Below are 17,137 nucleotides of genomic sequence, written 5' to 3' on the forward strand. Positions count from 1 at the left end.
ATGGGTGATGGGCTGATAAGTGTGGAAAACCTGTTGACGACTCTAAACGGCTGCAATTAGTCTTGCAGGGAAAGGCAAGGGGTGAGATGGCTAAAGATGGCTTTGTTATGTATAATGAGATAAGAATCCAATGTCTTTGTTCAAACCAGGTTTCTCCATGGTTTTAAGTTTGGTGATTAGTTGCAATTCAGCCACTTCTCTTTCCAGTCTATTTCTGAAATTTCTTTGTATTAAGACAGCTACTTTGAGATCTTTTATAGAATGTCCTGGGAGATTGAAGTGTTCTCCTACTGGTTTCTCTGTCTTGTGATTCCTGATATCAGATTTATGTCCATTTATCCTTTGGCGTAGGGTTTGGCCTGTTTGTCCAATATAGAGAGCTGAAGGCTCTCTATACCACCTTAAACAGCCACGGAATCCTGGTAGCTGTATCATCATCATCATCATCATCATCATCATCTATTAAATTTATATTTATATATAAATTTAATAAATGATGATGATGATGATGATGATACAGCTACCAGGATTCCTGCAGGTCTCAGGGCTGTTCACAAGATAAAGTTACAATATAAAAACACAACATACACAATCAAAATAGAAACAGAAACAGCCCTCCACACACATAAAAAGTTAAAAACAATTATTATTTAAAAACACACACAATTAAAAAGCAGTTTAAAAGAATGTAAACAGTATTCTCTGCTGGGCAGCAGTGGTCCTTTTGTAGTCTATCAGTGCTAGGCCTGGTGGAGAGAGGCAGGAGAAGGGCCCCCAGGCTCTCAGCAGGTGTAGCAGTAGTTTGTTAAAGGCACCAAGAGTTACTAATGCGTCTCTTTCCTCCGATAATCTTGGGAACTGCAGCTCTCTGAAGGGAATGGGAGTCTCCTAACAGCACCCTCAACCAATGCTGCTTTAAATGTGGACGTAGTGCAGATCACAGTTTTGCATTTTTCAGGAGGACCTGTGAGCCAGCTCTGACACACTTGAAAGCTTTGACCTCCATCCCATTTTCCGTTTGTTAACTTACTGCCTGCTCACTTTTTGTTCTGAAGCAATAAAAGATAGAAACATGAGATTAAAACTGTCTTGATAAACATAAAGCCTGTATCATTTGCAAAACTATTTCAGTGCCACAAGATATGAAAGGGGGGTGGGGTGGGGATAAACAGAGAGAGAGAGAGAGAGAGAGAGAGATGCTAGGGTTAAAAAGTTTAACTAACATACCCCTGTCATTTGCCAGTTATGAAAAAGTTGTAGAGATTAAAATATATATTGCTTATGACCAATGTGCCAGTACATTGGTTGACAGCACAGTGTAGTTCAGTAAAAAAAAAGAAAGAAAAACAAAATATGACCTCCAACATTCAGGCTGTGCTGGGACAATTTTTAAGCACTCCTATTCTTTCCCCTTTCAAAAAGACTTGTCGGTAGTATACATGAAAGGAATATTGGGATTATAATCAATCACAAGCTGAATATGAGTCAGCTATCTGATGAGGCTGCAAAAAAGTCTAATGCGATTTGGGTATCCATTAATAAAACCGTAGAGTGCTATCCAATTATGACTGGAATCTGTCAGAGGAAGTGGGGAAACAATTTTTGCCAATTTTCCTTCCTCCTTGTGATTCCCTCTGTATCTGTTCCACAGTGTTGGGGGAAGGCAGCAGATTTAGTGGGTATGTAGGGCACTATAGGGAGGGGTAAATTGCCTTCCTCTCCATTATGCTAATGGATTCCCTTCTATCAGCATATGATCACCACTGGATATCACCCATAGATTTCCAGTCCTGTGAAATAATAGTCACACTTGGTTCTGTGTTACTATGACCTCATTCAGAGTACTGGACCCAGTGCTACACTTTCAGGAGGATACAGGCATATTGGAACTGATTACAAGGAGGGTAACAAAGATGGGATATGGAATGGAAAACAAGGCATACAAGAGGCTTAAAGGACTGTGCATACTTGGTCTAAAGAAGAGAGGACTGAAGGAAACCATTTTTATTTTACTGGGTTGTCTTTGCTTTTATTTTGATTATGTATTTTGTGTTTTTATATTGTGATTTTATCCTGTGAACCGCCCTGAGACCGCCCTGAGGTATAGGGTGGCATACAAATTTAAACAACAACAACAACAACAATGTATTTTATTAAAATGTTGAAGTCCTGTCCTCCCATTGCAGCAGCACCATGCAGGCTCACAACTTAAACTATTACAAATTTGTGAAAACAAGTATAGAAAACACATAGATCAAGGATACAAACCCAGCAGTCAAAATGAAGCATAAAATGTTATCTGTCACATACCAGAAAAGTCTGCTAGAATAAAATGGTCTTTAGTAAACAATGGAAAACAGTGAGGGAGGGGGGGGCAGCCATACCATGTGGGGCAAGTAGTTCCATAATCAAAATGGAGCCATTGAGACCTGTCTTATCCTACCTAAAAATGCTTCAAATACTTAACAGCTCTACTAATGCAACCACTTTTGCTTGTGCAACAGAACTTCCCCCCTCTCTCATCTCCTATTGAGCCCCCTAAGTAAGTTCTGGGTTTCCCCCCAGCCTTCTGGAGCAGTGACACAGAGGGAGTAAATAGTGAGGCCAAGTTCTGCTGTTCAGGCAAAACTGCTTAGATAAGTGTTTACTTACCCTGGATAATGTTTTGCCACATAGACTAGGACAAAGTCTACATCGAATTGGCTTAAGCTACAGGAGAGTAAATTTGGGTTGAACATTAGGATAAAATTCTTGAAGGGATCAGAGTCTGACAATGGAACAAATTAGCTAGAGAGATGGGTCCTCTTTCTTATTGGATGTAAGGCAGAAACTGGGCAGACATGTGGGGAATGTTGTAGCTCCAGATTTAGTGCACTGAACTAGTGGGTTGGACTTCTAACTCTACAGTGCTGTGATGTGCTGAAAAATTCTCCATGCAAGAAAGTATAAAGAGCTGCTTTGCTGCTTTCAGATGGAATGTCCCCATGCCATAATCAATATGGGATGAAGCAATTGAGAAACCTCTTAATACATTCACAGGAGCAGGGCAGAGCCTCACCGAAACCAAGTGGGTTTCAGCTGTGGGCTTGTTGCAGATACTGGCAAATTAAGCCTGTGAGTATAATTCACTCACATAACTTTTGGGCTGCAAAAGTTTATAGGGGACATCCAGCCCTCAACAGTTGGCTGTTGGGAGCGAGGAAAGGGTTGCTTGTAAAATGCTGTAAAACACAGCCAGAAGCTCAGTTCAAAGCAGGATAAACTTAATCAGAAATTTGCACAAGGCAAAACTTTCATCTTATGGCTGCAGGAAGATCCTGGCAGCCAGATCCATTAAAAAGCCATGTAATAATACATTTAAGGCAACAGGAACCAAATATGGACCTTGGTTTAGCAAAATGCTTCTCCATGGAATTACTGAACAGAGCAGCTTCCATGTTCTGTAACCGCACCAAGTTTAACTCCATTTGCACCAACTACAGTCCAGAATTGTCTAAATGACTTTTGAGAAGTTAATCCCTGTTTGAAGGCATGCTGCTGGAAGGTCTAGTTTCAATGGCAGACATCTTAGCTGATGATGCCCCCTATGCAGAAGCTGATGCCTGGACATGTGCTGCCACTACCACCACATGTGGCAAAGGGTGCAGCGGAGGAGGAAAAGCCCCCCAAGTCAAGAGGCTCCATTTGGTAATCCCAATCTAGAGATCTGCCACCATGCCAGCAGGCTGAGTTGAAGCTACCACTGCTGCCTGGTAAAGCTCTCCCATCTTGTCTGCAATGCAGGAGATGGCCTTCTGCAGATGCCCCTCCCCAGAAATGTCTATTTAGGGAAGGCTGTACTGTACCAGTAATGCTGGAGCTGCGGCGATAGATTTGTATTTGCATGCTATGAATACTAATAGGCACTCTCTGGAGGCTTCATTTTTTACATTGGCAGTGGATCCATTCTGAGTACTCAGTTAGGTTTTCCTGCAGTCTGCTATGGGGCATGAATGAGCCCCTTGAGCTTTGGCAGCTGTTTTCCTCTCAGAGCTAATGATGGGATCCTCATGTGTGTACAGGACTCTGGATCTTAGGCAATATGAGGGCCATTTACTGTACTTATGACAGTACAGTACATTAAGCTTAACAGGGCTGTGTCAGCATAAATAGCGTATTCCCTTGAAACAAGACTCCGATCAACAGAAGGTACACCAGTATGAGGAAATTACCAACTGAGGGCAACATGTTGAGAATCTTCCCCAAAACTACCAAAGGATGCATAAATGTAATTAAGGCATTTTCCACATAAACTTAGCAGTCTTCTATAAAGGTTATGTTAAAGCAAGGAAGTATGATCTGATCTTGGTTATGAAAGATACAAGATCAGGAGAGATTGTGGAGTTATGGATGTGACATTTAAATTCCCTGTCAGATACCAGGTGATATTCCAAAACTCCCATGGCGAAAAGTTGGGAACACGGTATGCTTTGCCAAAAGTTTCTAGTACAGACAGGCCTGCTTGTTAATGCATCATCATTTTCAATACAGTCAGGTGAGGTCTTCTTGCTTTTATAGTGGAATGAACATGCCAATGCTCAATGTTTGGCTACTGGCTGAGCCAACATGCTATGTGAATAATTTTGTTACCGGGTAAATCCACCACAGGTACCATAATCAGAGCTGGTGCTTTTCTGCCCATTTGCTCTTCGAGATGTCCTCGGAGTCCTGCAAGATAAATAAACAGATCCATTGATACCTTTCAACTCATTTAAGCATTCAAAAACAACATAACCGCACGCTGCAAATAAGCGTATTTATCTAAAAAGAACGAAAAACAACCTGATTAAAACAAAGAAATCTCTTTGGTATGATTCAGCACAGCTCCTTTGACATTTTGATGCAGAAGTTCAGATCGCGGCTTAATGCAGGAGAGCTTTCCCCACAGTTTCATCCTAGTTTGTTGGCTGAAAAGCCAGGGACTTGGTAATATCATAATTTCCAGGACTTCCTTTTCTATAATGTGCTGTACCTAGAAACTGCCTCAACCACACAAATGGTAATGTGATTTAATAAATAATAAAATAAAGACAACTTGGAACCTGCAAGTTGGTTCCAAATGCAAGCTGTTTATGTAATTAATGTAGAAGTAAACAATCCTCTTTTATAGTTCTTGTCATCTGATTTTTTAAAGCACGGACAGGAGACTGAGACATGAGCTCTGGCAGTAGACAAAAGCAGAACTAGCTTTGATGCCAACTAGCATTTATTTATGAATATTCTTCTGTTTGTGTACTGTGTATTTTTAGTACTCTGCTTTTGTACTTGTTTATTGGTTTATTATTGGTTTCTTGAAATATGTTGCATTTCTATATGCTTAGGTTTATGTTGATAATATTTGTGTGCATGTCTCTTATTATTAGGCTGGTTCTCCTATACCAATCCAGTCACGCACTGAGATCTTCTTCCGAGGCTCTTCTCTGGGTACCCTCATCATCATTCAGAGGCAGGCAAATATTTTGCTAGGCATTTAAACCCTTTTCAGCAGATTTTGGTTTTTATTCTGATTGCAGTTTTTATCTTCTGCACTATGCTGCTGTTTCATTGTTTTCAGATGTGCTGTGTATGTTTGCAGAATGAGACAAATTTTGTATTTTTATTCTTCTTGTCAGTTATACAAGGAATGCAGATTAGTAATGAAGGTGTGGCGTAGCCAATTAATAAGGGAGAGGGAGCAAATAAGGCAGTACCATAATGCAGATTTATCTTTAACACTCACCTCCAAAGAAATAAGACGAGTTCCCCCCAAAATCCCTACTAGATTATTATTATTTTTACAGTGCAGACATGTGCCTGTTTGGAAGTAACCCCCAATGTTCATTGGAATTAACTGTAACTGCACATAGCACTGCAGCCTCAATATGAATGTTTCTTAAACGTGTAGGAATGTGAGATGTCATTTTGTAAACAGTTAACTAGGTAGTTATATTGTATCGCTTCTTTTTTGTTTTGTTTAATAAACTTTTTTTTAAAGAACTCAATTCAAATTTATTTATTTGCTGGCAAATATGACTGCCCCTCCAATGTTTCATGATGCTGAGATCCACAGGCTAATTAATAGATTTACCACAAATCCAGCTCATTCAAATAATGCAGGGGTGGCCAACTTCCAAGAGACTGAGATCTACTCACAGAGTTAAAAACTGGCCGTGATCTACCCCCTTTTTGGGGGGGGGGGGGGCTCAGATTGAGATGTTGAGCTTTTTTTTTAGGAAGGAAAGCCATCCATGTTTTGGGGGGTTCGGGTCAAAGTTGAGCTTTTTTTAGGAAGGAAAGCCCTGTTTGGGGGGCTTCAGGGCAAAGATATAGAGCTTTTTTTAGGGGAGCCGAAGTTGCTGAGCTTCTTTGGGGGGGAGCCAGTGATCTACCTGTGATCTACCACATATGTCCAGTGATCTACCAGTAGATCACGAGCTACCTGTTGGACATGCCTGAAATAATGTATGAGGATAATTTAAGAAAATGATGGAAAAGTAATTGCAAGAAACACTCCTTTTCTTAATCAAGTTATAGTGCATTCTTTTAAGGAAAGTGGCAGTTACTAAGCCATGTTGCACTTTTGTGGCTAAAATGTTTTCTATTTCTATGCAGCAGAGCACAAATCTGAAGGACATTGGGGAGGGGGGAAGATGCTAGATTTGGCTTTTAACTGGCCTCCCATTGTCAGATTCTACAATACAGTACTGCAACTGTAGTAATGTGATGTGTCATACCATTACAAATCTTAGCTACATAGACAGAAAATGTTATGATTTCCCTACGACTTCAGAGCTGTCAACAACCCGTGCCACTCAGAGACAATATGCTGATTATTATTATTATTATTATTATTATTATTATTATTATTAGCTTTACGAGAATAAAGCATTGTCCAAGGCCTTCTCATGCAGATATTGCATCGCTTGGAAGGGGTTAACAGATGGAAATGGTTGATGTTAGAGGTGAATATTGACTGAGCTGAACCCAAGATCAATAGTTGCCTCAGAAGTCAAAAGGACTTCATGTTCCATGTTTAAAACAACTTGGTTTATGTTTTCCAGCAATGCGCTCATTCAGGGTCAGCTAAGCACTATTGCAACGAGGCAACTGGAAATGTACACGGAAGCTACATTTGCACCCACTTGTCAAGTGGATGAGAGGCATCCCACCGAGAGCACAATCTAGCAAAAGCCTTGCCTTTCTCCCAATGAAATCACTGGCACATAAGCTTGCCACTGTATTTTGCATTTCCGTTGCTTTCAGTGGGCTTTCATTGGACTGGGATCGAAGCCGTCAACCCATGCATTATTTGCAACCATTTCTCTTCCTTGAATATGTTGAAACAGAGTTCCACTAAGTTTAATTTTTATCACTCAATTAAGCAATTGCCCAATACTAAAACCACATCATAAAAGTAAAGTATTTTATTTCCTGACAGAATATTTGGCAAAACCACTGCAGCCTTTAGAAACCGAAACCTATTTAGAGCACGTATGAGGATAGGAAGAAGGGGGGGAGAAAGGGGGGGTTGCGGGTGGCGCTGTGGGTTAAACCACAGAGCCTAGGGCTTGCTGATCAGAAGGTTGGTGGTTCGAATCCCTGTGACGGGGTGAGCTCCCGTTGCTCGGTCCCAGCTCCTGCCCACCTAGCAGTTCGAAAGCATGTCAAAGTGCAAGTAGATAAATAGGTACTGCTCCAGCGGGAAGGTAAACAACCTTTCCGTGCGCTGCTTTGGTTCGCCAAAAGCGGCTTAGTCATCCTGGCCACATGACCCAGAAGCTGTACGCCGGCTCCCTTGGCCAGTAACGCAAGATGAGCGTCGCAACTGCAGAGTGGGACACGACTGGACCTAATGGTCAGGGGGCCCTTTACCTTTTTAATCACAAAATAGCTACTTAAGTGTTCCACGCTAGAAAGGAAAAAAAGATACACACATATAATGTCATCCTGATGGCTTTTATGTCAGCTAATTCAGGCAGAGTGTGCCAATATGCTTTCCTGCAGATTGCTCTATTAACATTATACAATGGCTGTAGTGCAGTAAACTTAAGTGCAAGTTTAAGTTAAATCTATGCCTTAGATTAGAAACAAGGCTCCTGCCATTGGCAGCTATAGCAGAGAAACACAAGGACTAGTCTCTGTCCTCTGAAATGAAAGCGGAGGAGGGACATTTTCAGAAAGAGCACAATTGTAGGCCAGAGTACTAGATTTTTTTTTTCATTTGTCCCTGCCATGCTCCTTTTGCTACCTTTCCTCTCTGTGTTTTAACCAAATACACTGTTATATCACTTAGCGCAGGTCTTTAAATCCCAGAGCTAATAAAGCTCCATTGCTTCAGCTGTATGGATTTGACATGCAGCATGTGCTTTGAAGAGAAGCTTCACAGGGGATCAGGTTCCTAACAGTCGACTAAGAGTTTCAGTCCCCATAGAGGTGCCCCTGGCGTGCTGAGCACTTAACCCTTCGACCAGTACCAACATGACTGTTCACAAATTATTGATGTCTCTAAATCCCTGGCAGATTGCAGACAGGTCTTGTCTCCCTTGAAGCCCAAGCATATGGCCACTAATGGGATGGATTAAGAAGAAAAAAATACATGCAAACACTCAGCCCTTGCCACATGAATGTAAAGCCACAGAAACAGGAGAAGGTGATTGAACTGGACTGAACACTGCTAAATACATGATTAGCCTCTTGTTATGGATCATTTCCATTGATCTATATCTGGTTTTGCAGCACAGTTTAATTAAAGCTGTCTGGAACAAGCCTGTCCCCTAAATGATCAGCTATGCAATGAAAACGTGAAACTTGAGGAAGCTTGAGGCCTCTAAAAAAGCCTCACTGACTTTGTGGTAAAATAACAGTAGCAGGAAGGGAAATTATATATATACCGGTACATTCTGCACAAATTAACTGTTTTGTTGCAGCATCTCAGGTTCCTGAATATGGTTTTAAAAACACAACAAATCTTGTTTCCTTTTAAGTTTGTTCTTAAGGTGGATTGCTTTTTACTCCCAAATAATTCTCTGGAAGCCAATAAGCTTACTTGGAAGTTAATTATTTCCTGATAAAAGGGTCTAACAGTGCGTCATAAGCATGTCTATTGAGAAGTAAGCCCCACTGAGTGCAATAGGATTTGCTCCTAGATAAGGCTGTACAGTACAGGATTACAGCCTAAAATGGGGTGGGGGGTGGAATCCAGCCTGCAGAAAATGGCCCGCCAGCCCCAGGAAGCTTTATCTCCCAATCTGATCAGGACATAAAGCACTCTGCCTACTCTTTAGATATCCTCCCATCGCATGCTCAGCATTGCAGTACCCTGTACTAGGACAGCAGATAAAGCCGTCTGTCTGCTCTTTTAGAGCACAAGGCAGCACACAAGACAGCCTCTATGCCCCTGGTGCTAGAAATGCTGACTGTGTGTCCCTGTGAGAGCCAGTGTGGTGTAGTGGTTAAGAGTGGTAGACTCGTAATCTGGTGAACTGGGTTCGCGTCTCCGCTCCTCCACATGCAGCTGCTGGGTGACCTCGGGCTACTCACACTTCTTTGAAGTCTCTCAGCCCCACTCACCTCACAGAGTGTTTGTTGTGGGGGAGGAAGGGAAAGGAAAATGTTAGCCGCTTTGAGACTCCTTCGGGTAGTGATAAAGCGGGATATCAAATCCAAACTCTTCTTCTGTGTCTGCATGTACTGTATGTGGATGTTTGAGAAGAGAGAGGGAGTGTGTGCTGTGTACCTGCATTCCTGCTGCGAGTATCTGCTGTACATGTGGTGATTGTGCATGTGCAGTGCAAGTGCACATGTGCACACACAGATACAAATTAGCCACACCTAATGCTGGCATGTTGCCCTCAGAGGGGTGGGTGGCTGTCAACAAGGCTCTTGGGCCAAAAAGGGCTATTCAATTTTTTATTTTACTTCTAAGTCACGTTGGAAAGACTTACACTTTTAAATCTATTTATTATTATTGGAACCGAATGGGTTTTAGACAAGCATCTCAGGGTGGTTTCAGATAGCAGGTTGTCACTGTAGCCCTAAACAGGATATTCAAAATTTACAAAAATCACATAAGCAGGCCCAACAAGCAACAGATTAACCATAAGGGAAACAAGCAAAACTACAATGGGGACAAAAATGTAAATTTCCAATTTTACCAAATGCCTAGGTAAAAAACAAACACAGGCCATTCCAATGAATTAAACAACCAATGGTCCTAGCTACAGTTCTCACCCAATTTTTCACTTGTGGCAGCCCAATCACTTTCCCTTTCTGTCACACACAAGAGGGCCCCACTCTGTGCCCACAGACACTCACTGTGTGGCTTTTTAAAAAATGTATTTTTATTAAAGATTTTCTTGATTTACAAAAGTATGTGCAATGTCTCTCTCTCTCTTATTCCTGCCCCCCAATGTAACATTTTCTACAAATCAGTTTCATTAAGGTCAGTAAGGTCAGAGAAATCACACAAGCCAGAGAGGCCATACTCTTCTAAAAAAATGAGAAAGATAATTATTTGTTTCATTTTAAATATATTTTTCATCCTGCCTTTCCTTTTTTTTTTTTTTAAAAAAAGCCTCCAGTTAAAGGCAGCAATAAATATAGATAAAATATAGGCAATAAAGCCAATTCATATTTATAAGCTTTCATGAACAGAATGATTATTGAGTGTCAGGTGAATTCTACAGCTGGGGAACCACCACTGGAGAAACCACATATCTCTGTCTCAGAGAGTCAAGGCAGTGGGGCGCCCAGAGAAGGGCCTCAGAAGATGATCTCAATTGGCATGCAAGTCTCTAAGGGAAAAGACAGATACCAGCTCCCATAAGGACTGGAAGCCAAGGGAATTGTCATGAGTAGGGAGAACACTAACATTCACGGCAATTGTGCTTTCTAAGAGCTGAGTCATTTGCTGAGGAAATGAAAAATCCTTGACTTTCTTTTAAAGTTAAGTAGATGGTTGCCATTTCCCCCCAGAGCCTAATAAAAAAACAAAAAAACCCTGTAAAGCATTTATGTTATTTTTAAAGAAGGTTCAATTATGGGCCTGTCAGCATACACAGTACATCCTTTTATCAGGCCACCATGTTAACTTGTTTTTTTCCACAGTAAAGTTTGCTTAATGACCAGTTTAACAATAGATTTTTCACTGTAGGTGTTAATTAGAGCTTTGTGGACTCTATAGGATTTGTGCTCACTAAACCCTGTAATTCAAGACAAAAGAGGTGGGAGCACACCAGCCCCCTTTCTCTTTCCATGAAGACTTGACGGTGACTAAACCAAATCTAAGAAACAACAACCCCACCGCCACACCGCCTTCTCTTTTCTATGGGTACCCAAAATCATACCACACCGCCTCAGAGCAGAAACAATGATAGTAAAGAACCGTTCTTTTCAGACTGCAGTTTCCAAACTAAAAAAAACCAAGCTCTACCATCACAATACAGTAGTCTTTGATACAGATGTCACAGAATGTTGCTATCTCCTCAAGTCGAAACAAAATAGGAAATTCTTTCCAGTAGCACCTTAGAGACCAACTGAGTTTGTTCTTGGTATGAGCTTTCGTGTGCATGCACACTTCTTCAGATACGAAAGCTCATACCAAGAACAAACTCAGTTGGTCTTTAAGGTGCTACTGGAAAGAATTTCCTATTTTGTTTAGACTATGGCAGACCAACACGGCTACCCACCTGTAACTATCTCCTCAAGATTATTGTGAGAAGTATCTCTTCTTAGTTGTTTGGTTCTCTGGACAGTAAATCAGCCTTGAGCCTCATCAAAATTATCCACATGAAACAGATTGGTCTGATATATCCACTCCTCACTTAGAGAGCTTTCAGTTATACTTGCTGAGACAAAAGGGCTGATTCACATACTGCTGTGGAGACAAAAAAAACCCCCTGTAAATGGTGTGAGGCATATGCAGACTACATAATCCCTCCTCATGTGTAGAACATAATGGATTACATATAATTTATGAAGGGACGCAGGTGGCACTGTGGGTTAAACCACAGAGCCTAGGGCTTGCCGACCGGAAGGTCGGTGGTTCGAAACCCTGTGATGGGGTGAGCTCCCGTTGCTCGGTCCCAGCTCCTGCCAACCTAGCAGTTTGAAAGCACATCAAAGTGCAAGTAGATAAATAGGTACAGCTTCGGCGGGAAGGTAAACAGCGTTTCCGTGCACTGCTCTGGTTCGCCAGAAGTGGCTTAGTTATGCTGGCAACATGACCCGGAAGTTGTACGCTGGCTCCCTCGGCCAATAAAGCGAGATGAGCACCACAACCCCAGAGTCGTTCGCGACTGGACCTAATGGTCAGGGGTCCCTTTACCTTTACCTTTACACTTTATGAGGCATCACAGGATCCTTCCAGCCCACCTCAGGTAAAGGGGCAATTGTCTTGGATTCTACTCAGCAAGCTTTGTATCCTTAATAATTCAGTTAATATATGGTAAATCCAATATGGTCTTTCTAAAAAGGAAAAGTTTGCAGCCAGTGCCTGAAAGACAATAGTGATAGGACATGGAAAAAGGGCCTGGGAGAAATTCCAAAACCTGGGTGCCAACACTAAGAAGGCACCACTGACTCCATTAAGATGGAGCTGTATGTGCTGTTATTTTGGACTTGTGTGCACATGCTCAGCACCATCAAATATGGCTAGCTGAATGAAGAATTAAGAAGCTTTTCTTGGGTGAGTGTCTAGGGGAGAGAAGAGTTCATATTCATGACATGAATCTTGCATTAACCTAGAATTCCTCAGAAATATGTGTATAAACGATGATTAGAGGACAAAGACTAGGCCTTAACTTTTGAGATGTTGTCGGAGTCACACCCAGAAAAGACCTACTGAAATAAATGGATTTGAGTTAGCTGTTCCCATTGACTTTAATGAGTCTACTCTGAATGTAACCTACAGTGGAATTCTAACCATCTCTAGTCAGAAGAACATCCTATGGAACTGAATGGGTCTTACTCCTAGGTAAGTCGAGTCAGCATTGCAGCCTTAGTTGAATTCAACCCTTTGACTATAAAATTACACTTAATGACACAAAGTACATACTTCAGTGGAATGGTGTTCATGAGTGCTATACTTCGAAGACCAGTCTCTATGATTACTAAGAAAGTAACACCAGTAAATCACCACATCCATTATTCATCAAATGACTGATGCAAATTCCCTTACACACTAGTTCTATGGGGCCTGAGTGATATTTGAGGCTCTCAAGGGTATATGGCTACTGGCATGTAAGCTACAATTCTGAATTTTGGAGGAGTGGTATTGATGTGTTACAAGTTGAGAAATATTATATGGATAGATATGAGCGAGCCAGAGCCAAGTTATTAACGAGATGAAAAAGAAATACTCCCTCCTGCTATTCCCACACATTTCATTATATAAAACGTTGACCTGACCTGTACACATTGCCACTAATGCTTCCTTCTGTGGGTTTGTGCCTGTAATTAGTTGTGCCATGCTGGCAATGCAGATTTCCCCCCAGTGAACCTGCATATACTAAATTGTATCAGCTTGAGCAGCACATTTGGAGGAGACACAACCCTTTGCCTTTTCTTTCCTGTGACTGATTTACAACTGCTTATCGCGGTACACAATCCCAAAGCACTAGCTAGTATTGAGATCACCTGGCAGTGATTTGCAAAATCTGAGAGGTGGTAAGTAAAGCCTTCAGGTGAGAGCTGGGAACTTTGCTAGGGCAGTGTTTGGAAAGCTCTGCCTGTGCCTTCTGTAAATCAATGACTTTTCTCCAGGGCCGTCAATCTGGCACCTTTCACAAGTGTTAAATTCACTTAAATATTTCCCCCCCTTAAGAAGCTGTCATGAGACATACTGAAGCAAATATGTCCTTTAGTGGATACACATGGACTCTGTTGTAACAGTGTCTGTTAAGTGAGCTGACATCCTAGGATGATTTAAAAAATAAATAAATTCAACATTTGTTGGGTATCATCGTACTCTCTATGCCAAATAGTTTCAAAGCTGGAAACAGCCGAATGAAGATAAAAACAACAATGGAATGCTGACCAATATATGCTTAAAAGAAATGGAATACTGTTTGCTTTGACCATAGATGGACAAAATCTATGCCATTTTTTTTACACTTTACAAACTGCAGGTATATCACGTTGCTTGTCCTCAGCATGTGTTGTCCTCACCTTATGTTGTCTAGAGATGCTAGCATAAGTCTCTGACTTCCTCTAGAGACGACATTGTACATGTGTGCCTGAATTTATCCTCTTTGTCCCCGAAGATTTGACAACTTCATGTTCATAACTCTTTAAGCTTAGAAATTTTTTTTATCTGATGTGTGGAAACCAATATATTGGGGTGGTAAAGAGTGTGAGCTTCACGTCATGAAATTCTTGGTTTAAAACAATTTCAGCTACAAACTTACTGGATGGGCTTAAATAAGCTACTCTCTCTATCCCCTTTATGGTCCTATCTGCAATATGGCAAGTTAAGAATACTGTAAGACTTTCCATGGTGGTTTCAATGATTGCCAAAGTGCTTTGAATAACCAAGAAAACACAACTGTGTATAAATGCTAAGTTCATTAGCTCATTATTCCATATAGGATAGATCCATTTTACAGAAGGGAAGTAGAATTATTTGCTTAGGGCCACTGAGGACCCTATACAGAGATAAAATTAATTGTCCTTACATTTATTCTGCACTTCTGGAGTGTGAATTATAATGAATGGGGATCACAGCAGGCCTGGGTGGCAGCGGAGGCAGCGGGGATTTAACCTTTTGTTTCCCTGCTACATTCCTGAGGAAAATGCCTCTTCCACAGCAAATAATAGCTTCAAAAATTTGCACCAAGGGAAGAAAGAGTTAAATTCCCATCCACACCTGCTGTGATCCTAACCATTATAAGCCCCAGTTTGGGCCGGAGTTCAAGGCTAAGCTGGGATCTAAAGCTAAACTATACCTAAAGGCATCTCTCCAGCCTCTATTGTTGAGAACAATAAAGAATTATGTTGGAAAAGCTACTGAGAACAATGTTAGAAGCAATGGGTCTTACCCATTATTTGCATTTTGTGTTCATGATTGTGTCAATACATTACAGTAAGGTTAAAGGTAGAACTGCAGCCATAAAGTCGTAGGATTAAGTCTTCCCCAAGACTGTAAACCACATGCAGTGACAAAAGCCCCAACCACCACACTGAACATGCTAAATATGATTCATTCATTGTAGATCATTTCTATTGATCCAGCTTTGACTTCTCAGAACAGTTTAATCACAGCTGCCTGGAAGAGGGTAATGGATGGCTTAGGGGATTGGTTACGGGATACACAGCAAGCCATTCTCAGGTCACAGGTTCAATCCCACAACTAGTTTGGCAATTACCAGAAGTCGTTATTACTGTATCTGGTGACTTATGTGAAATAAACTAGTGGAATTTCATTTGAGTCACTCTCGAGAAAAAATATGCACTTGCGCACCCTTCCTAAACATCATAATCAATACCAAGGGCATGATGAAATGCTGCATTCAAGTATATTCTGCCAAAAATATTTTTTGAGTGAACAAAAGATGGGTAGCTAGGAGCCAATGTCTATTGTCCTCACCAGGTGGACCAAGCACCATATTGCACAGCTCCACCACCACCTGGGCAAAAACTGGAAGAAGCCAGGTTGCTTGGTCAAGCAATTATGACCACCTTTTAATAGAGCACACATGAAATAGGGGAAAAGGCAGCACAGGATAATGAATAGCCAGATTAGAAGAGGGAAGACAATAGTTGCAGTTTGGCTGAGAAGCTGGACTCCTCCATTACATCAGGCAGTGGCTGGGGGTGGGGTGGAGAGGAAGGACTCAGGGCCACCATATGCTTTGCTGAGGAACCAGGCTCCTCTCTCAATCATCACCTGGAAGCAGCCATTACAGTAGGCTGAAACAGAGGATGGAAGAGGACCATTCCATCTGCGCAACTGAGAGACCGGCAATTTTTGGCGTTTCCTCTGCTTGAATCTTTCCAGCTGGTCATTAGGATAACTTTTACCTGTTGCTTATTTCTTCCTCCCAATCTATTTTCCTTTTCTGTTGTGTCTTTTTAGATTGTAAGCTCAAGGAAAGGGGCTGTCTATAGAAGCTGCTCTGGAAGCCCCTGGAAGGTCAAAGGGTAGGGCAAAATATCAACCCCCCCCCCCACATTTAAATGAGTATGTTCCCTGGAAAGTAGGCTAGGCTAGAGAAAGCCCCTTCCGCCCATAAGAAGGAGGGGGAGTTGCAGGCAGGTAACACGAGCCCTTCACGTGCTCAGGGGATGGGGTCATCCCCTGGCACGGATTGGCTGAGCCCTGGGGGCTGTGCCCAGGCCGCCGGCCAACCGGCGCGGCGGCTTTGGGCGTGCCTGCAGCACTTAAGCAGGGCGCTCCCAGGGCTCAGCCTCTTGCTTCCTGCTCCCTTCGTCGCGTTTTCTCCGGATCAAGCTCACCGTTCTGCGGATCAAGCTCTTCGGACCCTCGGAGCTCCTCGGATCATCCCCTCGGAGGCTTCGGATCAAGCCCCCGGATCGCTGAAATCACTGAAGCGGCTACCTCCGCGCTCCTCGGCAGCCGGCTCCAGCCGCGTTCCAGCCGGCTTCAGCCGCGCCACGCGTGCAAGCCTTCGCCGTCCCATCGCTTCGCTGCTTCCTACTTCCTGTGCCGGCTTCGGGAGCTGCTTCATCTGAAATCGCTCACAAAGGCGTTTCTAAACGCCACCTTGCTTCCTGTGCCGGCTTCGGGAGCCGCTTCCCTCTGAAATCGCTCACAAAGGCGTTTTTAAACGCCACCTTTCTTTTCTTTCTAGGTGCCCAAAACAGCGTGGGGAGCAGCGCTTTGAGGAGGGGTTTTTCACTACCTTCGGCTGAACGGCCGCCTCCCGCTGAAGCTCCCGCCGCATCCGGCCGCTTCGCAGCGCTCCTCAGCTGTTCCCCGGGCTTCCGCCGGCTGGCGAAGCTCCGCCGCTCAGCCGCTACTTGCCCGATTGCAAGAGCGAGTTTTCCGGGGTTCTGCAGCCGTACAGCCATCTCAGCTGCTGCCTTCGCAGTGCAGGGTGCCTGCCGCCTCCCAGCTGCGAAGCGACCCGTCCGCTCAGCTATTTTCGCCCTTTCAGCCTCC

At 42.7% G+C, this 17,137-nt stretch overlaps 1 protein-coding gene across 3 annotated transcripts in view; it reads right to left on the reverse strand.

The window, feature by feature from the left end:
• Positions 1–3,830: 3,830 nt before the first annotated feature.
• DPH6 (diphthamine biosynthesis 6) overlaps positions 3,831–17,137 on the reverse strand; it is a 248,600-nt gene continuing 235,293 nt past the window's right edge. For 2 of the 3 annotated variants that reach the window (XM_033144473.1, XM_033144465.1), the window contains one exon: positions 3,831–4,707. In XM_033144473.1, coding sequence (XP_033000364.1) covers positions 4,589–4,707 — 119 coding nt within the window. In that variant the 3' untranslated portion in view covers positions 3,831–4,588. The remainder of the gene's footprint in view (positions 4,708–17,137) is intronic. The other variant, XM_033144483.1, reaches the window with a different exon arrangement.

This window comes from Lacerta agilis, chromosome 1 (assembly GCF_009819535.1).
Source record: "Lacerta agilis isolate rLacAgi1 chromosome 1, rLacAgi1.pri, whole genome shotgun sequence".
NCBI classification, from domain to species: domain Eukaryota; kingdom Metazoa; phylum Chordata; class Lepidosauria; order Squamata; family Lacertidae; genus Lacerta; species Lacerta agilis.